This window comes from Bidens hawaiensis, unplaced genomic scaffold (assembly GCF_021521415.1).
Source record: "Bidens hawaiensis isolate Kalapana, Puna unplaced genomic scaffold, B.hawaiensis_p1.1 tig00011311_1, whole genome shotgun sequence".
In the NCBI taxonomy this organism is placed as follows: Eukaryota; Viridiplantae; Streptophyta; class Magnoliopsida; order Asterales; family Asteraceae; genus Bidens; species Bidens hawaiensis.
This window is the reverse complement of record NW_027491882.1, coordinates 82666-107520: the sequence shown is the minus strand read 5'-3', so window position 1 is coordinate 107520 and position 24855 is coordinate 82666. Positions and strand designations below refer to the sequence as shown.

At 37.2% G+C, this 24855-nt stretch overlaps 1 protein-coding gene across 1 annotated transcript; it reads right to left on the bottom strand.

The window, feature by feature from the left end:
* Positions 1–1835: 1835 nt before the first annotated feature.
* On the bottom strand, positions 1836–4177 carry LOC143537718 (putative WRKY transcription factor 9). Its single transcript, XM_077031426.1, has 5 exons — positions 3908–4177; positions 3602–3742; positions 3171–3524; positions 2733–2846; positions 1836–2532 (listed from the first exon to the last, which is right to left on the bottom strand). The coding sequence occupies exons 1-5, from the start codon at positions 4175–4177 to the stop codon at positions 1840–1842; spliced, it is 1572 nt and encodes a 523-aa protein (XP_076887541.1). The 3' UTR covers positions 1836–1839.
* Between the last annotated feature and the right edge of the window lie 20678 nt (positions 4178–24855).

Genomic DNA, 24855 nt, shown 5'->3' with positions numbered 1-24855 from the left:
GTGATTTAAGTTTAACGTCATTTTATTCTAATTATTTTTAAGAATCGATTATTTAATATTGTAACGAAATAATATTTGTCATGCAACATTAATGCTCTCTATTTTTTTAGTTCTCGATCTTTTGAGATTTTTCTAAAATGAATGTAGTACTCCTTAACTAGGATGAATCAATTTACTAGGGCTATCTAATTGTGTTATAGCTATAGAGATATAAATTAAGTAGTTAAACGAGTCGTATTTATTTTTGAAAAATGTTTCGTCTCAAACATGTTTAACACGATAAGACTTGTTTTGACAGTCCTACAATTTACATAATTAAATTACCAACTTATTAACACTTATTTAGTTTTCTAGTTTAACCTATTAATATGATATTATTATTTTAAGAAAGTCTTAACCCTTTCACAAACATAAAGCTAGATTAAAAAATTTAAAATTTGATTCATCGGTTTTATGAATGATTCATGATACAGAAAGTTAGATATTCAAGATCAAATGTTATACTTTCAATAAAAACCTAGGAAATAACGAATTTGCTACTATATATGTTTCTCTTGAGAGCCAATAACATTGATCCGTTGTTACCTATGCAATGTACAACTTCTTCATCTTAGGTTTCTTTTAGGTTATTAGAACATTGTACAGGTCGGTCCCCTCCAAAAAAACAAATCGTGAACGTTATACTGAGTCTAGTTAATATCATCTTTACATCAATCGAGTAAACCTTTATTTACACGAGAACTATGAAATTGTAAACTAGAAGTAGCAGCTAGCTAGCTAGCTAGCTAGGCTGGTGCATGCTTTTTATCTCTTAGTTGCTCCTTGTTATGCCAAATGCAAAGCGTTATGATGAGGTGGTCGGCCCTTAACGCCAGCTACACCGTGCCATGATGTTAAGGGCCCGACGCTATGGGTTGTTAGTTGACACATTGACAAGAATTAAACATAAAATAAGTGGGGACCATTCCATTTCAGTTAATCACATTTTTTCTTTGTTTTGTAATATTCAGTTAAATCACAACGGGATTGTTAAAAGATATTGTTTATTCGGATCTCATGATTCATGATATATAACTTCTTTTTTATTAATTAGCATTAACTTGTTTGATTATATAAACATATAATAAGCTTACTAACAAAAAAAAAATCAATTTCGGTATGTGCCCAGTACTGGTTACGATATTAATGCAGTACATGTACTTCATTAATGGCTAGTGAACTTAAAGTAATCTATTATTAGGTTCTTGATCAGCTTAGCATTGAAGAGCTCACATGCATGGAACCACCCAAACCTTAATAAACAAAGACAAATTAAACACTATTTAAAGGAATATATAAATAAAGCTTCACAAATTTTTCCTGTTATTTCTTTTAACCATTAACAAATCCCGACCACCCGGATATACCGCTTGGCAAAAGGATCACTCATACCCCGATCGTAGATAGCGCTGGTGACCCATTTGCCACCAATTTCAGAAGAAACCCACTGCCCGAAGTCCCTTGTGATTAAACTCATGACTCACGCGCTACGTTTTATCACGAATGATACTTGAACTGGCGAGTTTTGCTAAACAATTTCTAGTTGTAGTTTATATTTCATATAAAAGAAAGATATTAACATAAGAAAATATGTTTAATAACATGTATATAGTATAATATATATTTCTTATCGAAATTCATTCACTTATCATTTATCACCTTAATTTTCCCATATAAATTACAAATTCAAATACAACAATTAGTATTAAACAAATTAAAACTTTTGATGATCCGGATCTTGACAAGATTTCTCTAGTCGGGCTGCATCAGTCTTGCAATCGATCATATTACAAAATGATGCTAACCGCTTCTAGAGAGAGATTCGAGAACCCATGTTTTGCCACCGGAGCTACTACCACCACTCTCTCTATCATCTGGACCACCGGCATGGATGTTATTAGTTATTTGACTCCCTTTATTAATAATGGAAGAGATTGCAGCCGCCACAGCAACTCTAAAAGTAGGATGTGAAGCAATAGCACTCATATTCTCAGCTAGAACTGACTTATTGTTACTGTTATTGTTAATATTGTTGTGATCCTCACCACCTTCTAGGATCCCATTAATCCCATTTACCTGATTTGATCTTGAAAGATGGCTTTCATTAGGGAACTTGCTAGACATCCAAGGAAATCCTAATTGAGGTGAGATGCTTGCATTTTGAAAACGGTGAGGGTTTATCATATTGTTGGTGAGATCAAAGACAATGCCTTTTGAAGGGTCATTAGGATTCATTGTTCTAGCAAGTGTTGATGAATATGGAGAAGAATTAGGGTTCATGGTGCCGGAAGACGTGTAATAATTAATGAAAGGTGACTGGTTCATGGCTCCAAGTTCGGATGAAAGAGGATTATTTGAATCTAGTAACATGAAAGATCCGGCTGCTGCTGATGTAGTTGAAGCCATTGCGGTGGCTCCTACGGGTAGTGGATGGTTGTGATTCCCCTCATACGTCGTGATTAGTATCGACATGTCCTCTAAACATCTTTGCACCTACAAGCAAATCATGAGATATTAGCTAGCTAGTCTTGAAATATTGCATGTAAGTGTTCATTATTTCTCACAAGTGACAAATGAAACTAATTTATATCGCAAAACAAAAAATAAATAAATTTCCATTTTAAATTTCAGTTGTGAAAACAAAACAACGGTGCAATGATAAAAAAACACACACACGGGTAGGAGGGACAAACCTGTTTTCTAACCGGACAACCAGGAGCAACGGTACAACGATAGTAAGCTCGTGGGCAAGGATTTCCCTTAGCGATCTTTTGTCCGTATTTTCTCCATTGACATCCATCATTCATCTATAAAAAATATAGCACTTAGATTGTGAAATTCTCAATCTATTAACTGATTATTATTAACTACTATACTTAACTTTTACTACTAAATTAACTAGTTTCTTATAAATTGTTGTCACAGTTTCCATAATAAGCAATTTGGAGAAATCACTTATAATACGTTAATACAAAAGAAAATTACCATCATAATAAAAAAAAAGTTGCTTATAATCGTTCTATCTTTTAAAAATATATTATTTGCTTCGTACTTTAACAAGAACAGTAGTTTCTTTCTAATGAATAAAGAAAACTAGACCTATTTAGATTAAAGAAGTGAATCAAACTTACTGTGGCAGCTTCACATCTTGCACGCACTGAAACCCTTGCCTTTCTGTTTGGCAATGAGGCGATCTGGTCATTAACAATATTAGCAGCTTTAATACTGTCACAACCAAAATTACCCGGATTGATCAAATTGCTTTGTTGCATCGGGGAAAACCTTGTCGCGCTCTCAAGTAAATCCTTTTTATTCCCATCATGATGATCTTTTGCATGCTGGGATGCTGTGGTATTGCTTTGAATCCTCAACGATAAACCTAAATCCTCGTTTTCACTTTCTTGTAATGGCGGAGCTCGTGGGCTACTTTTCTTGCTTTCTTGATTTCCATCGTGCCCATTAAGAGATAGAAACACTTTTGGATCCTGAATATAAGGTTTTAACACTATATAAGAACATTGTTTTAGGCAGTGTTTATCTTGGAGTATTAATACTAACATACCTTAATTTGGCTTGAAGATTGTTGGATAACCGAAAATTTCATTTGTAGATCATAATAATCTTTCATGGTTTGCTCTACTTCTTGTCTTAACACCTTGTTCTCCTCTTTCATCCGATTCATCTCCATCTGTAGTATCGATAGCTTGCATAAAAATACACAAAGTATTAGTTTTTTTAGCATCTGGGGTTGGCTTGTATCTTTGTCTCGTCCTCTCTAGCTTCTTACTAACCGAGTTTCTTAATAATTTTCTTTATTGAAGTATAAAGAATAGGAGAAAGAAAAAAATAAGGGTTTGAAAGGTTGTACCTTTTCTTGTTGATCATGATTAAGATCTTGTCTTTCTGGTTTTTCAGTTGGATTGGTGGTAGTTTGTGCATCATCTTCTAATAACTCTTGTACTTGATGTTCAGGTGATTTTACTTTTGTATCATCAACTTCATCATCATGAGTATCATCATCTTCAACATGATCTGATATTGATGAATCTTTAGCAGGCTCTTGATCTTGAGCATCAAGCTTCAAAGTCAAATCTATTTCCATTTCTGTATTATGATTCTCTCTTTCTTCTCTTGCCATACTTAATTACATCAATGGGAACTATGTTTCTCTCTCTAGATTGCTACCTTTGAGACACCAAAGTCAATTCCCCGTCTAAAGGGAGGGTATTCTTAGACACACAAGGACGCATCTAAGTTTCGACTTTCATTAGGTCCATATTTTCCCAAACTATATTTTACTTGCTAGTTAATTCTCTTCTAATTATTTTATATTTAAAATGCCTACACCTCATAGAAAAATAGGCTTAGCTTGATTGACATTCAAGGTTAGTATATTATTTAACTTATTATAAGTTGTGGGTTCAGTTAATTAATAATACTATATGGTTACTTTGGCACGCAATGGTTATAAAAATTGTGAGTTTAAACTTTTAATTTATTTTTGAAACTTTTTTATGATAAAAACATTTAAGATTATTTTCAGAAAAAACTTTTTAATACATAAGCCACAAAAATAAGCTCGATAATAAGTTTAATTTTTATAAGCAAATATATATATTTACTTCGTCTTTATGTATTTATAGCTATATCTTTCAACTACATTACACAACTTTTACCAAACGTCTAATTCACTCATTTTCTAATAAAGTTATTTTTTCCTACTAATTACAAATTTACCTATTATTCGATTAAGCTTTTACGAGAGGTAGAAGGGTTGCTGTCATGTACCCTAAGTTCTACCAATATTGCATTAATTTTTATGTCAATTACACTCTTAACCAGTGTTTTGAAACCCGGCTCTGTCGGTCGGACCGGGGCCCGGTTCCTATATCGACCCAGGTCAGGGTATTTGGGCTGCTTTTTAAAAATCCGGTTGGGTTTTGCGGGTGGTAGTTGGCCCGAACCCGGTGACCCGACAGGTGAACCGGTAAAACTCATTTTTCATTAAAAACAAAATAAAATGTGCATGCTGGAATTCAAATTTGGGTCATTTCCAAAATAGAAGATTTAATAATTACTTCATGAGCCAACCAACCAAGCTTCATTGATGTCTTTATTGATCAAACATAAATCATATATATTTAAAAAGCAATATATAAAAATAAATAAGCATTAACGTTTGTTATTATTATTATTTTTGGTTATTATTAGTTTTTATATGCATAGGAATTATACCTATATGTAAATATATATTTCAACTATTTATGACTTCATCTAGGTCAAACACCAATTCGTCTTTCCGGGACGGTCCAACCTTTGACCCAGCAAGGTGTCCGGATCAATGTCCAAGCAAGGTCTGAAAACATTGCTCTTAATTGCCTTAAAACACCTTAATCAAATATACACTCGTCTCTTAATTATGCTTCGTTTGTTTAAGTAAACTTTAATATACTATAATTATGTTAAGCAAATAAATATATAGCATTAATAGTTTTCCTATATAGATATGCGTCACTTGATATTGGTTAGCTGGTTTTAATTTCATCATTTAAAATTGAACGTCATTTAATTAGCTATTAGTTTCTTTTATCTTGCATCTTATCTTATCTTACAATACTAATAAAAGAAAATGTTAAAGTTTAAGTGTCCAGTTTATATTTCTCCTAATTTCTAATCTCTCATCTCATTCATTCTAGCTATCCATGGGTCATGGGTCATGAGTCAAAATTATTTTGTCAAGTAGGTTATAACATAGTGTCATTTTCATACATGAAGTTTGACCAATGTACTATGCAACTTTAGCACATTTTTTAAATTTCTTGCAAGTCCACATCCGAAATTTCCAAAACCATGCTATTTTAGTAATTTTCGTTGACAAGTTTGTTTTTTCTTTAATTCTACATTAAATTAATTCATAAATATTTTGAGAATCACAATTAAAATAAATGACCTTTTTTATTTTTATCGTTTGATAAATCTCGTGTAATACACGGGTTCAAAAGATAGTAATCATATATTTCAACTATGACCTCAGTTACGCAATTCTTTTCATACGGCTTCTTAAAATAAAATAAAATAAAAACAGGGGATTATATTTTACATATCATGTTTATTTTTTTGTTTAACGACTAAATTTTTGCACTCTTTAGATAGGGGTGTTCAAATCCGAATATGTATCCGAATTTTTTTTTTAACTATTAAATAATAAACGTTATTTATAATTTTTTTATATTTCGGATAATCTTTTGGATATTTCAGATAATTTTCGGATATCTCGGATAATTTTCGGATACTTCGAATATATTTTTGGATGTTTCGAATATCCGATATATTTTTAAAAGTACTTTAAATTTTTTATAATAATTATTTTTTTTCCAGATTTTCGGATATCCGGTTCACTATTCAATCGAATATTTGAAATTTTGGATACATGAACTTCGGATATCCAAAATTTCGGATTCGGATTCGGATTCGGGTTCGAATAGTGAAAACCACTATTTAAAAGGTCCAGATATTTGAAGTTCGGATATCCAAAAGTCCAACCCTTGTATATATAGGGTTTAAATATCTGATTTCCTATTTCACACCTTAGCCACCTTACCGTCCTATCAAAGTGGGAATAACCATTTTACATCACGCTTAATATATTATTATTATTGTTGTTGTTGATGTTGTTGTTTCTCTCACACGTCTTTAATCATAGACGTTCCCTCACTTTTCTTACGTATAACATTGTTATGTAAAGTTACGTTTCTGTGTCTAGTGTAACATTAATATACTAGTAAACAACATGAATGCTAAAGAGATTGATTTTATGTTGTTCATGCTAATTAAAATTTTCACCTATAGCTAGTCAGATATTCTTATTTAAAGTTATTATAAATTATAAGCATCTAAAGAACCCATATCATTTCAAGCAGTACGTTTGTATGTTCACTAGGGAAAATGTCAGACGTTCCAACCAGCTAAAATGTCAAGCAAATCTTTTAAATTACAAGAATAATTTACTAACCAAGTTACAGTTTTACTTGCGTACATACGGTGCACTCAACCAAAATCAAAGATCAAGATGAATGACGCCGATCAACACCCTTGCTTGTAGAGCAACGCTACAAAACGAGGGCTTTCAGTGACTAATGAAACACGTGCACTTCTGTGATTTGCCGAATGTCAGCCTGAAGAATATAAAACAACGTGTTACATTGAAAGATTAAAGGGTATAAGTACATGCAAATCCCACTCAAGGTTGTACCTCTTAGCATTGACTCGTCTGCTTTTAAGATATCAAAATTACATGTTAATATTGCTATTTGGGTTATGGGAGTTTGTGTCATTATCACCATCGGTTTTTACACATATGGATAATTATTATGTGTGATGTGGTTAACGATTGAGTCAAATGCGCCCCGGTTTGGTATGAAACCCCCCCCCCCCCCCCCCCCTCTCTCAACCTCTTCTTTTAACTTTGCTAATTTGAAAATTTTAGTCCTCTGGAGTCTAGATTAATTAACAATTTGGTTAAATAACTTATTACAAACTAATTGTCCGTATGTGTTATAACAAATTTGCAACAAAATTATTTGTCGTAAGTTCCTAAGCGAACAGCAAGCCGCGCCGTCACCCCATTTTGAATGGCAAACCTAATCCTACTAAATATTTTTTTATTTCTTTTTCAATAGTTTGGCAACAATTTTCTGATGAAAGTTGTTTTTTATTTGTTTTTGACTTTTTTCTTTTATAATTTCGTGACATCAATAAGTTTGTACGGATGTACAGTTGTGCAAAACTAAATACACTTTAACTAGTTAAGAGAAGGTGTGTGGGTGACTGAGGACTCCGTGACTAGTTTAGTTTTTATCTTAGATTTTACCGTGTAAACCTCTCTTCATATTTTCTACCTTATATTTGGTTCCTGTTACTAATTTACATAGACAATAAAAGTTGTTACAAAGGTTTTCGAAAGGAGAAAAATATAAAACTCTGTAGTGTTTGAATTTGATTTAAACTCTTAACTATAATATACACGTACGCACCATGAATTCAAATCTTGGTGCTAAGGATAGACACTAAAAGTCTTGCCAAATACTTCATTGTAAAGAAAATAGGTTAAACAATGTCGACATGTGAAAATGTGCTAACAACTGAATTGGATAAGATTAAAATATGAATTTAAATACTAAATCTTTGAAGTTATAACGCTAAAAAAATTGTACTCTCTCAAAAAAAAAACTTTAGGAGATTCTTTTTTTTTTCAATTAGCAACTATAATGGGAATATATAGTCAATTTGTAATAGATAAAGATTTTTTAACATGAGTTCTTATAAAACTTTTATTATGAGTAATCTAATTAACTTCTATATATATATATGAGTCACTAATGTCTTTCAAAGAAATTCAAGATTGAAAAGGCCATTTTCACATTTTCTTGATTAATTTATATTAGATTTAAAAAAAGAAAAAAAAGGGAAGGTGTGACGAACTCCAATTCGGTGGCCTCACTTTGTTGTAGAGAAGCCAAAAAGAATTAAAGAGCTGTAATAGAATAACTTTAACTCCTATAACTCAGTACTCGGCCACCAACTTCGTTTTAAAGTTCTCACGTGCAATTATACTGCCCACGATTTTTATCCCGATTAAAAAAATTAAGTATGAGAAAGATAAGATATTTATTTTGTTTCATATATACTTGTATTGGAAAGTTAAAATATAAAAAGAGAAAAAAATAAAAAATATGAGAAAAATTTATGACTACATAAAAATCTTTTAAAAAAATTTAAAAAAATCATAACTTAAAATATAAATAAAAAATGAAAAAATTTTAAAAACTAAAGTATTTCCTCCATCATTCTCGTTCCAAAAAAAAATGACGAAAATACACAATGCTTAGAAAAAAGATACGTATAGTGATGAAAATAAACAAAAAACATAATAATAACTAAAAGAAGACACAATATATCGTAAAGTATAACATAATGCTAAACAAAATATAGCAAAATGTACGTTGAGCAATATAACACAATATTAAGGAAAAAAACACAATGACAAAAAAGAAAGATACGTATAGTCACATGCGGATTTTTATTCAGGCCGAACTGGGCCGCGGCCCCATTACGTTTTTCGCTCGGTAGTGTCTTTTTTCCGGGAAAAATCAAGAAAAAATATATGTGTATTGAGTCCGGCCCATCCAAGTTATTTAAGTCCGGCCCATCCATATTATTTGAGTCCGGGCCATGCTTGAATTTTTATAAATGTAAAGTTTGTTTAAAGCCGAAGATCAGAAATCGTTTACGAAATAAACGTAAAGATAAAGAAAAGAAGGATAAAAAATAAAACTCCATAAGACTAACCCCAAACCCAAATAAACTTTAAAAAAAAATAAACATTAAGCTCAAAATTCAACCCTAGCATATGGTTGATGTTTGAACACAACAACAAATGGAGGTTTCATTGTGCGATGGTCGTTGTGTGAATTACTGACTTATGAGGTTAGGCACGGAAGTCAAAACAGAAGCTGAGAAGCAAGCAAGTGAATTGATGAAATCGTTTGGATGTCAAATCCATTGATTGATTGGGTACTTTTGTTGTCTGTTGAGGCCTGAGGTTCATAACTGACTTGTGTGGAGGTGAAATCAATTAATCGAAACAGTCAACAGAAGCAAGTAGAGACCAGGTTCGGTAATCTGCATTTCACCATTTTGTATTTCTTTCAATTTGGTATGTTAGGGTTTGGAATTATTGTTTGACCCGACCCGTACCGAATTGCCGACCTGATACTTAGAAGTAGGGAAAAAAAATATTTGATTGTCATGGCTTTCGGTCCATCCATACCAAATGCTCAAGATCCACCACTGCGTATAGTGATGAAAATAAACAAAAAACATAATTATAAATCGAAAGACACAATGATCTTTTTCCTCCAAATTTATATATTTTTCTTTCCTTTTCTCTGAGAACGAGGAAGACGATGAAAAATATTTTTGTGTTTTTACCTTTTTCGTTTTTAATTAAATTTTGGTCTATGACGGTTCAAATGTCATATGATATGTAAGTCACAAACTGAAGAGGTGTCATTGACAGTTCAAATGAAAATTGTTAATGTTAATGGTTATATTAAGGGTATAGATTGTCATTGTCCAGTGACTTCAAGTTTGAAATATTAAAATTTAATTTCTTTAATAAAAAGTTCGTTAATATGTATCTTATAACGTGTACCTTAATTATAACATATGTTTGATATGTTCTTAGTGTTTCAATAACAGAGACAAATACTTTTAAACATTAAAAAGTTATTAATTCGAATCCTGGAAAGTAAATTCAGCCCTCCAAATAAGCATTGTTATAAGCGTTGACCAAAAGAGTGGGAAAAAAGTTTTGTGCGAGTGACACCTTCCCATTTTATTTATTTTTATATTTGGAAACGACTTTTGTACATCATGATCTCTCTCACACATTTACCTACATGTATTTATATAAATATGTCATTAATTCTCACATACATTATATAAATATGTGTGGTGTGCAAGGGAAGGGTAGTGGAAGGAGTCAGGAATTGAGCAAGCGTCGCCGCAGCAAGCTCTGACGCCATATATATTAACTGTAAACAAGTAAATTATAAATAAAGTGTGATTATATATGTTTGATTAGTTCGATGTGATTTGGGTAGATGTTTATGTGATGCAGCATTGACCAAGGTTTCATACTCTTTGTTTTCTTCGTTTGTTTGATCCCGATGCAACATTTTTTTTTTCTCTTTATTAATGAATAAAAAAAATATGTGTTAATTACATCTTAGCTAGATTGATACACCTTCGCCTTGGGCCGGTCTCGGTTTCAGGTAGTCAATCAGTTCCTGACCGGATACTTATTAACATTGGGTAGTAGGAAACTTGAAATAAATAATAAAAAGTAAGCTTTCAAAGATATATATTGTTTTAAAATTTTGCCTTCTGGTGTAAATATTAGAAAAAATGTTATGGTTCTAATGATCTTTATTAATGTTCCGACTGGTATTTTCGGCACCACATGTGAGCGACGTTATTAATTAAAGTATTGCGACTATAGTTTTGAGAAAAGTAAAATTGGTTATATCTTCAAATATAACCTAATTGGTGACGTAACTAACGTTTTCTTTGGGAGTGTTTGAATGAGTTTCTAAAATTTGCTTTTCTTTGCCTTTTGAAATTTCAAAATTGCTTTTGTTTTTTAAAACCCAAATAAACAAATAAGCTAGTTTTAAAAATTTACCCACACACCCCCTAAATCTAGTACTTCAAAGTCGATCTTCTCATTGGTATTGACCTTGCAATACACACCACACCAATTTAATGTTCTTGAATCTCATAATATATGTACTTTTAAAAAGCTTTCTTTAAGGGTGTGGAGCCACGACGAAATGGAAAAAACTTCCCCACGTCACTACCGACTTTTTCCACTTACATGCATAATGGTTTCAATGTATACGTGGCATGTGTATCCATGCTAAGCTTCTCAAAATTTAGACTGTAAAGACGAAATTCACTTAAAATTTGGACGGGAAAGACAGGATTCACTTTAAATTTGGACGGAACAGACGAGATTCAAATCTTTTTGGATCCCGTCAGCACAGTCCAAATTTCTTGTTCCATTTTGAAAATATTAAAGATTAGTGGACCATTTTTTATTTTCTCTCTTTTCAAATGGTTCATTTATGGAATTTTCCCAAAATATTTTCCTACATGGAGAGTTCAGTAATGTTAAGCATTGAAACAAATAAATTATGATATTCGTAATATTTATATCTTATGTTGGATTTTCATTTTAAATTGGCTTATTTATTGGTTACTGCCTTATTGGCGAGGGAGCCTCGCCTGTTTCTCCAACTGGGCATTAGTGAACCCCAGTGAAATATTGTTTACTGCACTTGCCCTCGCTTGGGTAACCGGGGTAGTGTTCGTAAAATTTGTATAACCGCCGGTGTTCCCCCCAGTAGCTGGGGTTGTGGTTACCGGGGTTTCCTGGTCACTTACTGGCCTTAGGACCGGAGTAACGTTAACCATTTCTTCAGAAATTTTGAAAAAACTGAGAATTAGTTCTAGCTTTTATGCACGGATGGCGCCAATGAAGAAACACTAATCGACCCCGAGCAGATTACGGATAATCTGGGGGTTAAGTAATGTTTCCCACGAGGGTTAGGTCCGGCAAAGAAGGATGTTCTTCAGATGACCTGCAAAACAGACCGTGAGCTCGTCACTGAGAAGGGGGGGTTCCTCCTTGTGACCACCCTCGGGCGTGAGAATCAGACCAGATTACTCTGAATATAAGTGTATATTGAGAGAAATAACTAGTGAAGGTAAAATACCAGATGATCCTACCGTTCCAAGGTGTTGGAGTATTTATAGCCGAAGGTAGGTTTCCAAGCAGGTACAGCCAGCTGTATAATATTCTTGTTCTACCAACTACGGGCTACGCACGTGCCATGCTGGTTGGTGGGTAGGCAGCGGCTGATAGTGACCAGGCCGGCTGTGTACTATTCCTTTCCCACCAACTGCAGGCTATGTGCATGCCACGACAAGGGTTGGTGAGTAGGCAACGGCTAATAGTGACAAACAGTACTAGAGCATGCTCCTCGTACTGTTTTTCGGTGAGCTGTCACCTTGTGATTGGTTCATGGGCTGCTTTGGTCAGTTCTTGTCTATTTTGTCCATACCTTGGCAGGTATAGTACAAAAGATCTTCCAGAAGCATACGGACTGGCTCATTTGGGCCGGAGTATTCCCGCCTTGCTCATTCCTTCAGGTGACACTGAATTATTTAGTGCCTTGTGCGTGTAGCCTTGCTATTAGTGCGGGTAGCCTTCCCTGATGGCTTGTATCCGCAGCTGCGGGGACAGGCGGGGTACTTCACCATTGGGAGGCTTTCCCTGCGGTAACAGCTGGCGTACTGCGCGTAAGGTCTTCATCTCTGAGCATGGTGGGTCCTGCGGAACCAGTTGGTCCTTGCGCAGACGTCCCTCTTCAAGGTGAGTCTTGCGGGTCCAACTGGGCTCTGCTGTGGAACTTCGTCTACCCAGCCGGATCTGTGTTCTAGGAGTCTTTTCTTTATGCCTTCGACGATGCTTTTATTTGCTCTTTCCACCTCACCGTTACCTTGCGGGTGTGCCACTGAGGTAAAGGTGTGGGTGATTTGAAGTTCTTCTAACCACTTTTGTAGCTTCTTGTCAGCAAAGTTGGTGCCGTTATCACTCACCAAAATCTGTGGAAGTCCAAAACGACAAATAATAAATTCCCAAATAAAATTTTTAATATGTTTTGCGGTTGTTTGGGCTAAGGGTTTTGCTTCTATCCACTTGGTGAAGTAGTCGATGGCTACCACTAGGAACTGAACGTTTCCTGCTGATGTAGGAAATGGGCCTGTCACATCGATGGCCCACTTCTGAAATGGCCATGAAGAGGTGACTGGAACAAGTTCATTCTTCGGACGATGTGTGTTGGGTGCGTAGAGCTGGCAAGACCTACACTTTCTGATGTATGCCAGCGCATCCATATGCATCCCTGGCCAAAAGTATCCCGCGTTGTTTAGCTTAGCTACAACAGCGCGTGGACCTGCTTGTACTCCACAGATGCCTTCGTGTACTTCCCTTAGGAGGTAGTCAGCTTCTTGGTTGTCCACGCATCTTAAGAGTGGGCCAAGAAAGTTACGTCTGTAAAGGATGTCATCAATAAGTTGATAGTTTAATGCTTTACAACGTATTTTTCTTGCCTGTGTTTTTTACTCTGGTAGTATACCCGCTGCAAGGTAATTTATTATTGGTGTCATCCACGTTTCTGTACTGGTTTGGATGACACAAATTTCCTTGTGCGGGACTGATGGTGCTTCAAGGAGTTCAATGCGGATGTCCTTTCCCAAATGGGTGAAGGCTAATGATGCAAGCTTGCTTAACGCATCCGCAGTTTTGTTTTCGCTACGCTTGACGTGTATGACTTTACAATCATTAAAATCGCGCATAAGGGTTTTTGCTTGTGCGAGGTACAGGGCCATTGTGTGGTTCACGGCTGTGTACGTTCCGTTTATCTGATTGGCTACTAACATGGAATCTACATGGGCTTCCAAGTTTTTCACTCCCATTTTACGCGCAATTCTCAGCCCTGCCAAGAATGCTTCGTACTCGGCTTCGTTATTCGTACTTGGAAAGTCCAGTCGAATAGCGTAAGTGTATTCTTGGCCTGCAGGGTTGGTTAATTTCAACCCTGCGCCTGAACCCTCGTTGCTGGCTGCTCCATCAGTGTAGAGTCGCCAGACATCATTGATGTCCTGTGCTGGGGAGGGTTGAGCCTCCTCCTGGCACTCTTTCTCCCGCGAAGCGGGGACTTCTACAATAAAGTCGGCCAGGACCTGGCCTTTCATAGCTGGTCTTGGCTTGTACTTTATCGCATATTCCCCCAACTCAATTGCCCATTTGGCTAGACGTCCCGATAATTCGGGTTTGCCTAGAACGTTTGCGAGTTTGAAGTTGGTGAGAATGGTGATTGGGTGACCCTGGAAATATCGTCTCAATCTGCGTGAAGCTTGTACAAGTGCTAAGACTAATTTTTCCAAGGTGGAGTACCGGGTTTCTACGTCTGTTATGACACGGCTAACATAGTAAATAGGCATCTGGATACCTTTCCGCTCTACTAGCAGGACTGTCCCGGTTGCTCTATCTGTGGCAGAAAGGTATATGATCAATTCCTCCCCCGCTTCTGGTGCTGTGAGCGTTGGGAGTTCGATCAAGCATGACCGAATTTCCTGAAAAGCTGCTTCCGCTTCTGGTGTCCAGCGGAAGTGCGTTTTCTTTAAACAGTTTCTCAATGTTGACACGAATGGGAACGACCTATCCGCATGGTTTGACAAAAAGCGGTTAAGTGCGACTAGGCGTCCATTCAGTGTCTGAGCTTGCTTGATGGTAGTAGGTGATTCCATTTTGATAATGGCTTCGACCTTTTCAGGGTTCGCTCTGAAGCCATCTTTAGTAACAATGACTCCCAAGAACTTCCCTTCTTCCATCCCACTTGCTTGGGTTGAGCTTCATGTTTATCTTTCTGAGCGTGTTGAAAGTTTCTTCGATGTCTTTCAACATCGCTTCTGGCTCAGGGCTTTTGATGACCAAATCATCCATGTAGACTTCCAAGTTTCTCCCAATTTGGGCATGAAACTCTTTGTCCATCAGGCGTTAGTATGTGGACCCTGCATTCTTAAGTCCGAATGGCATCATTTGATAACAAAATGTGCCTTCGGGCGTCCGAAATGCGGTTTTGTCCTGATCATCTACAGCCATGTGGATTTGATGGTACCCCTTATATGCGTCAATGAAGCATTTAAGGCGAAACGGTGCTAATGAATCCACTTTGAGGTCAATTTCGGGTAACGGGTAACAATCTTTGGGGCATGCTTTGTTTAAATCTTTGAAATCTATACACATGCTCCATTTTTTGTTAGCCTTCGGTACCATAACAGGATTTGCAACCCATGTTTGATATCTACTAACGCGTACGATGCCCGCGTCAAGGAGTTCCTTGACTTGGGTTCTACACGCGTTAGCCTGTTCCGCCCCCATTACTCTGCGCTTTTGTATGACTGGCGTAAAAGCCGGGTCACACTTGAGCTTATGCTCTGCTTTACTTCGAGGTACACCAGTCATGTCAGCTGGTGTCCACGCGAAGATGTCAGCGTTTCTCTGTAGTAAGCGTTTGAGTAAAGTGCGCGTAGGATCAGCGATTGTTGGGCCAATTGTAACAGCCTGGTCAGGGTATTTGCCATTGAGGGCCCATTTTTCTGGTTCGGTGATGGTTGGTTTAGCCATCTTTGGTTTGGGTTTAGATGAGACGGATGCGATGCATACCTGGGGGATACCGGTGATCATCGCTACACCTTCAGCAGTTGGCCATCCCATCACGCCGTGGACTGAAGATACCACGGCGTTGAATCTTGCCATCCCGTCTCTCCCGAAGAGAATGTCGTATGTGTGATGTGGCTTCCTCATTACGACGAAGTCCACGTCTTCTGTGCGAGAGTATTTCCCGTCCGTGATAATGACGGGGAAAAATAGGATACCCAGGGGGGTGTTTGTGCTGCCGTCGAACCCTTCCATTGAGGCGTAAACCGTTTCCAGGCATTCTTTGTCTTCGTCGTCTAGCTTGTCGAAGAACTGCCTGTACATAACCGTTGACGAGGCGCCGTTGTCAGCAAGAGTGCGGGAAGTTATGTAATGCCCCAGCTGGCTTTTGATGACGATAGGGCCTTCCTTGCTGGGTCCTCCTGGCACTCGCGGGAAGCGCACCTCAGCTTCCTTCCATTCGCATGGTTCTGTCGTTCGTCTTTTTCTTCCTCTGATGTTGCCATGAACCATGTGGATGCTGATGTCAACGGGCTTTCGTCCATTGCCTTTATACCGGTTATCATTCCTTCCTCCATTCTTGATTGATGCCACAAGGTGTGCAAGTCTTCCATCCTTGACGAATGTTTCAACAATATCCTTCAAGGATGTACACTCCTCTGTACTGTGACCCTTTGTCCCGTGGAAGTCACAGAATTTGCTCTGATCCGCATTAGGTCGTTGCCGGATCATTGGAGCTTTTGGCCATGGGAGTTTTTCGGTGGCAAATATCTCCGTGACGCTTTTGGTGAGTGGCGTCCACCGGTGTTTTCGGTTTGAAGGGTGCGTGTTATCCCTTCCGCCAACAAGAGGGCGAGAGCTGGATGAGGTGTCAAAGTTTACCCTTGACTGCCAAATACCTAGCTTCCTCTTTTTGTTCTGCCGGGCGATCCGAACATTGTTTTCTCTGGTCCTCTGCGTGTAGAGATGTGTACTCTGGGGAAGGTCCCTACCCAGTTGCTTCTCCGTCTCGGCAAAGCGCTTGGCCGCCGTCATGATGGCATCCCATGTGGATGGCATGCCGTCCTTACCCGTCAACGTGCGGATAAGCTCTGGGTATTCGGCGCCCTGGATGAAAGCAGCGCGAACAATATCTTCACTTATGTCGCCCAGACTCAGTTTTTTGGAGTTGAAGCGAGTGACGAAGTCTAGTAAAGATTCATCTTCCTCTCTCACGCAGTTAAGGATCGTCCACTGCTCTTCAGTATATTTCCTCTGTTGACTGAAGTGTTGGCTGAACTTTTGTTGAAAGTCCGCCCAATCATAGATGTGGTGGACTGGTAAACGATCAAACCACGCCCTGGCCGCTCCAACCAGCGTCATTTTGAACATATAACACCACGTGGGTTCCGTCCAGTTACTGACGGTTGCCCCCGCTATGAATCTGTTCAAGTGATCGTCTGGGTCGGATAGACCATCATAAGTGCCGATGTTGGACATCTGTTTGGCACTTCTCGGGGCGATTGCTTCCGCAATGTCCCTTGCAAACTTGGACTTTCCCGCATTTGCGGCAGTTGGTCTAAAGGTTTTGGAGAAGTCACGTGGGTTTCCTCCCGCGTTCCTTGGTTTGAAGGTTTCTCCAAAATTCCTTCTTAGTTGGAAGTCCGTTTCCTTACGCTTCCCTTTCGCCCTGTGGCGAGGGTTTGCGTCGATGTCGGATTCCTCCAGATAATCGTCCGAGTACTCGCACTCACTGTTCATGTTGAGCTGTTGTCGAGTATCTCCGAATTCGTCAGCCTGTTGGAGTGAACGCAAGCGTTCATCCAACTCAGCTTGGAACTCTTTCTGACGTGCTTCGGCCCACGCCTTAACTTGATCGAGTGTTTGGCGAGGGAGCCTCGCCTGTTTCTCCAACTGGGCATCAGTGAACCCCAGTGAAATATTGTTTACTGCACTTGCCCCGGCTTGGGTAACCGGGGTAGTGTTCGTAAAATTTGTATAACCGCCGGTGTTCCCCCCAGTAGCTGGGGTTGTGGTTACCGGGGTTTCCTGGTCACTTACTGGCCTTGGGACCGGAGTAACGTTAACCATTTCTTCATAAATTTTGAAAAAACTGAGAATTAGTTCTAGCTTGTCCCACGGATGGCGCCAATGAAGAAACACTAATCGACCCCGAGCAGATTACGGATAATTTGGGGGTTAAGTAATGTTTCCCACGAGGGTTAGGTCCGGCAAAGAAGGATGTTCTTCAGATGACCTGCAAAACAGACCGTGAGCTCGTCACTGAGAAGGGGGGGTTCCTCCTTGTGACCACCCTCCGGCGTGAGAATCAGACCAGATTACTCTGAATATAAGTGTATATTGAGAGAAATAGCTAGTGAAGGTAAAATACCAGATGATCCTACCGTTCCAAGGTGTTGGAGTATTTATAGCCGAATGTAGGTTTCCAAGCAGGTACAGCCAGCTGTATAATATTCTTGTTCTACCAACTACGGGCTACGCACGTGCCATGCTGGTTGGTGGGTAGGCAGCGGCTGATAGTGACCAGGCCGGCTGTGTACTATTCCTTTCCCACCAACTGCAGGCTATGTGCGTGCAACGACAAGGGTTGGTGAGTAGGCAGCGGCTAATAGTGACAAACAGTACTAGAGCATGCTCCTCGTACTGTTTGTCGGTGAGCTGTCACCCTGTGATTGGTTCATGGGCTGCTTTGGTCAAATCTTGTCTATTTGTCCATACATTGGCAGGTATAGTACAAAAGATCTTCCAGAAGCATACGGACTGGCTCATTTGGGCGGGAGTATTCCCGCCTTGCTCATTCCTTCAGGTGACACTGAATTATTTAGTGCCTTGTGCGTGTAGCCTTGCTATTAGTGCGGGTAGCCTTCCCTGATGGCTTGTATCCGCAGCTGCGGGGACAGGCGGGGTACTTCACCATTGGGAGGCTTTCCCTGCGGTAACAGCTGACGTACTGCGCGTAAGGTCTTCATCTCTGAGCATGGTGGGTCCTGCGGAACCAGTTGGTCCTTGCGCAGACGTCTCTCTTCAAGATGAGTCTTGCGGGTCCAACTGGGCTTTGCTGGGACCTACCTCTTCAATAATATATTGCAATGACTATATTTGTTGACACATTAGATCATCCATATTATGGGCTACACCTAGCAATAAGTTTATATTTTATGAGTTTAGGATATTAGTATATTTAATGTAGACACGCATAACATGATATTATTTGTGATCATCGAGGTCCAATCAATCGAGCTCTTGTAGATGCGGACAAAAGTATCCACCATATTAAAATTATTTTAGAGTTGAAACGTTGATATTTATCAAAATGCTATCTTGACCTAGCTACGCATCTCTCACTATCATCCAAATATCTCTCTGTCGTGTAAAAAACGTGCATGTCAACTCTAAAAATCATTCATTCTATCTTTACGATAGTGATTTCTTAACGAAAAAGAAAAAAAAACATATACGTATATAGTGCCTATATAGGGACCCACAGATATACAGTTGCATGTTGTTGTAAAAGGTATTTAATTAAAATCAAACCCAACATGAACACTCAATGAAAGAATATATCCTCACTATTTCATTTGATTTGTGATGAAATACCTATAATCTTTTTAGAAACAAATTAGTTAGATATTTTGACGGAAAGAGAATGACCATTTACCGTTTTTCTAGACCGTTTTTCTACCACATATATCATAAGGTCAAGTTATTTTACAAACAAAAACAAAAAAGAGACAGATAAAAATAATTTGTTAAAAAAAACCCTTAAAAAATAAAAATAATCATAACTCAAAATATAAATCAAAAACAGAAAAAATAAAAAAAAAAACTAAAATGTTTCTTACATTGTCCTCGTTCAAAAAAAAAAGACATAATGTTAAGGGAAAATATCATTGTCTTTTTATTTATTATTGTGTTTTTTGTTTATTTTCGTCGTTCATTACGCATTTTTTTCTTGACATTGTGTTTTTCCTTAATATTGTTATATTACTCAACATTGTGTTATATCTTGCTTGACATTGTATTATGTTTTGTGATATATTGTGTCTTTTTAGCTATCATTGTGTTTTTTTATTTATTTTTATCATTGTGTTTTTTTTTCCTCGGCGTTGTGCCTTTTTTTTATTTAGTTTTTATTTTTTTCATTTTTTGTTTATATTTTAAGTTATGATTTTTTATTATTATTTTTTTGATGTTTTTTTAAACCATAAATCATTCTCATATTTCTTATTTTTGTCTCTTTTTGTATCGTAATATTTACCTTATCATAAAACTCTCTTCTTTTTACCTTAATTAGAAAATTGCGCCATTTAAAAATTTTCATCAATAAAGTCACATATTTGAGGAAATGTTTCTAACCTATTTTAAGTTAGGTTTAAATCTTTAAGGTTTACGAGTTAGGATCGAAAATGTTGATAGCATATATCTTTTAATGCAACACTGATTTTTTTTTTGGTTGTAGTCCCCTCTACAGAGGGTCCGCTAATGAATGAACCTAAACATAATTAAATCAATTAAAATTTATTTTTTTAACGACTAAATTATTATTATTTAAAACCATCTCAAGTGAGGATCTAACTCCCAACCTTTATTTTAAAAGTTTACCACCTTTGTCACCACACCAAATAATACGGGATTGAATCGATTAACTTGTAACATGACTTTAATTGTAGTTGGTTTAAAATAAAATATATTAGCCTTCTATTCAATTTGAACACACAAAAGACTAGGTAAGAGTTGCGTTAGAATGTCAATGCCAAATTTTTTATTGTTTTCAACGTTTTCGTTTTATCTTTGCAAATATCAACCCTCAATGGATATTGACAACATGTTAACTGAAACAAAAATAATAAAAATCGTGTTCGAAATTTAATGTAACAACCCAACTAGCTAGTACTAGGATTGGCACGCTACTTGTAAGACCTCGAATCCCGGGAATCCTATAGTTGGTAATCACATCCACAAATTCACAAAAATTTAAAACCAAACGATTCTTGGTATTTAAAACAAGTTCAGAGTAAATAACAGCGGAAAAGTTTAAGTATTAAAAATCTCAAAACACGGGTACAGGTGTCCAAAATCAATTGTAAATAAAATATTCGTTTTATTTGAAATCTTCATCTCATTAAAATCGTTTCAGAGTAGTAGACAGCGGAATAGATAACATCAAAATTCCCAAAACCCGGGAAAGTGACCAAAATCCAAAATTTAAATACTTATGGTAATAATTTAAAAGAAACAGTTTGCGTTATTAATTCTTCAACTAGATGTGTCTTCAACCGTCCGAGTAGTCTCTAGCATGTCCAAGCGGAAATCTCTAATCCTCAACCTGAAAGTCAATCTAACATACACACAAAGTCAGCTTGAGCTGAGTGAGTTCAAGTTTTCATAAACAATAATTCATACTTTATTTCAAAGCTATAGTTATACACAATAGAGAAGGTATAAATAAAATAAATTATATATAATTCATCAAGTAATACAATCATCGTCGAACACACGTACACGGGCCTCCCCACCCCGAGTCAAGACTCGAGTAATATATTTGACCCGGACGCGGTAAGACCTAAGCATGTGACACGAGCCTCCCCACCACGAGTCAAACCCGAGTAATATATTTGACTCGGTCACAGCTTATACATCCAAGCACGAGATACGGGCCTTCTCACCCCGGGTCTTCCCCAAGTAATATATTTGACCCGATCCTGGCTCATACATCCAAGCACGTGATACGGGCCTCCTCACCCCGGGTCTTCCTCAAGTAATATATTTGACCCGATCACGGCTCAACATCAGGGTCGAGCAAACGTACAACCCAAACACGTAACATCAGTGCATGCAAACACAAAGTAGGCATACACAACATCAGTAGTCGAAACGACTACAACATCGCCAAATATAGGCCAAGCAATAATGTATATACATACATATATATATATATATATATATATATTTAACATCCCAAGGCCTACCATTCCTAGCAAGCCTATATAAATTCGTTTAAAAACATTCAAAGAGTTTAAATATAAAAACGGGATTATAAAACATTCCAAGAGTTTAAATATAAAAACGAGATTATAAAACATTCCAAGAGTTTAAATATAAAAACTGGATTATAAAACATTCCAAGAGTTTAAAATATAAAAACGAGATTATAAAACATTCCAAGAGTTTAAATATAAAAACTGGATAAAACATTCCAAGAGTTTAAAATATAAAAACGAGATTATAAAACATTCTCAGCGTTTAAATATAAAAACTGGATTATAAAACATTTCAAGAGTTTAAAATATAATACGGGACACGAACAGTTAGGCCATCATCAACACTAAGTATTCGTACTTAGACATCTATATACATCCATATATTTATATCCCTATAAATACCGTCCAAATAATAACATCAGGGTCGAGCACACGTACAACCCAAACACGTGACATCTCATCCAAGTAATAACATCAGGGTCGAGCACAAGTACAACCCAACACGTAACATCTCATCCAAGTAATAACATCAGGGTCGAGCACACGTACAACCCAACACGTAACATCTCATCCAAGTAATAACATCAGGGTCGAGCACACGTACAACCCAACACGTAACATCTCATCCAAGTAATAACATCAAGGTCGAGCACACGTACAACCCAACACGTAACATCAGTGCATGCAAGCACAAATAGGTCTACTCATATTCAATTACTGCCAAGTCCACTAACATCCTCGAGTCTAGACCATCAATAATGTATGTAACCTTAAGGACACAAGACCATGAATGAGTCTAAAATATCCTAAGGCATATAAAATAATTCAAATATAGCTTTCAAAATGCACCATCACGAGTAAGACCATGTAAAACTATTCAATTCACTGTAACGAGTAAAATCGTTTAAAATTGTATTTCGGTGTGTATGCTAGCCCAAAACGTAAAAGAGTAAAAAGGGCATCATGAACTCACCTGAATCAACCGAACACCTGCAATGAGTTAGGAAATCCCTAAGTGCACAATCACAGGCAAGGGCCTGTAAATTATACACAACGCGTTACTAAACTAGACTGTAAGAACACTCTAGCCTAATGGGCCGTTCAGGCCCAACAACTTGGCCCAAAGCCCAACCACTTGGCCCAAGGCCCAACACTTTGGCCCAAGGCCCAACAACTTGGCCTAAGGCCCAACGATAATCAAATCGGGTCGAATGCGCGCGAAATAAACCTTAAAACCATTTGTTAAACGAATCAGCCCCGAATGGACCAAATTCCATTTTAAATCTTTTCATTCATCAAGATTATGTCACCCGAGTTGATAGGGTTGACGGTTCCTTTTTACAACTCTTACTTTAACGTTTAAACGAAAATTCACGCACCGCCGACTCGATTGACGAAGCACTAACCCCAACAGCCTCGTGCATCAAAAATATAATTTTCCCACAGCCCTTAAACCCCCCTAGGGCTGTAAAAACTGATTCGGTTGGTCATCCGATCGTTTAACGCATCAAACTCAACAATTGCCAATCCTACACCCGATAAACCCTAGTTTTCGAACTAAAATCGATTGACCGACCTAAACACCTCCATTGGCCATGAAATTTTAGTATATTGTAAGTGACATACCTAAGAATATGACGGAGTACGAACTTCAATTATAACAGCCCCGAAAGATGCGAGAAAGGGCAGCCACCGGTTAAGCCTAAAACGAACTTATCGATCAATACGAATATAACATGCAGATTTTAGCATGCAAAGATGTATTTTATTACATAGGAAAACCATGGAATTAAATTATTAAATTTTTACCAGTGTTGCATAAATATCTTAAGTTTATAAAAATATTTTTATTATATTTTTCTAGTGGACACAAAAATCATAAAAATTCTTCTAACACAGAAAGGTATGTGCAGCTATTTCAGCTGCGCAACAAAATGGTTTTATTTTTATAAAATTCATTACCCAGCTAAATTAAACGATTCCAATTGGGTTTGGTTTCTAACTCAAAATATTAACTTCCAGAAGTGGAACCAACCAATTTAGACTTGTCGAAAAAAGGTTATGATGTCGGGAAGACGGACCAGAATCCGTCGTCCCACATCAGGTTTGACACTCGATTTTATAAAATCATAAAAAGTATTCAAATCTCGTCCAAAAATTACGTATTATACCTTTCTGGAAACTAGACTCAAAGTAGAAATCATGGAATCAAGAATCGATCAAAAACAGTGGATTAACATCGCGTTACAGACCCGACAATAAATGTATACGAATCTGTCAGCAAGCTGTTATCATCAAAACTCAATCTTAACGACCAATAAGCGCGTTAATGTGATCAATTAAGGTGTAAAAGACATGGGGAATCATAAAACCGACCTTGAATTGAAGTTTCCACGGCTGAAACTTGGTTGGGCAGAAGAAAAACGAGCAGGGGGGGTCCAGGTCCGACGGCTGCAAATAGGTTTAGGGTTTGAGTTTTCTTTTGTTTTATGATATAAAATAGTTACATCCAAGTCCCTCCAAATTGAAGTATGTAGCAACTTGGGTGGAAAGTTAAGTGAGAACGTTTACGAGGTTTGCAAGGAGCTCCCGGGAGAATGCCGGGTCAAGCCCGAAAGGTGTACATAACACTATAAGATTAAACCTTTTGTCGGAAATTAACGGGCGTTACACTACTTGTACGAAGATCAAAAATAAAAATTAATCCAAAGTTCTTTATTATTAATTACAATATATAGAAGAAATTAAACTACAATGTTAGAAATACGATATCTTCTTAAGCTCTTGAACACTCTTCCATGTAGGCCTGTAAACGAACCGAACGAACTCGTGGTCTTCGTGTTCGTTCGTTTAACTTTAAAAAAACACGACACTTAATCGAACACATATTTTGTGTATATGTTCGTTTATTTAAAAAAATGAACATGTCTGTGTTTGTTTTTTAAATTCTAAACGAACAATTCACGAACATAAATGAACATAACT

Excerpts from the sequence above, each read along its gene's own strand:
- LOC143537718 (XM_077031426.1), bottom strand. The coding sequence starts at position 4,177 with ATGGCAAGAGAAGAAAGAGAGAATCATAATACAGAAATGGAAATAGAT. Across the intron at positions 3,743-3,907 it reads ATCATGATCAACAAGAAAAG|CTATCGATACTACAGATGGA; the intron begins GTACAACCTTTC and ends TTTTTATGCAAG. Across the intron at positions 3,525-3,601 it reads AATCTTCAAGCCAAATTAAG|GATCCAAAAGTGTTTCTATC; the intron begins GTATGTTAGTAT and ends CCTTATATTCAG.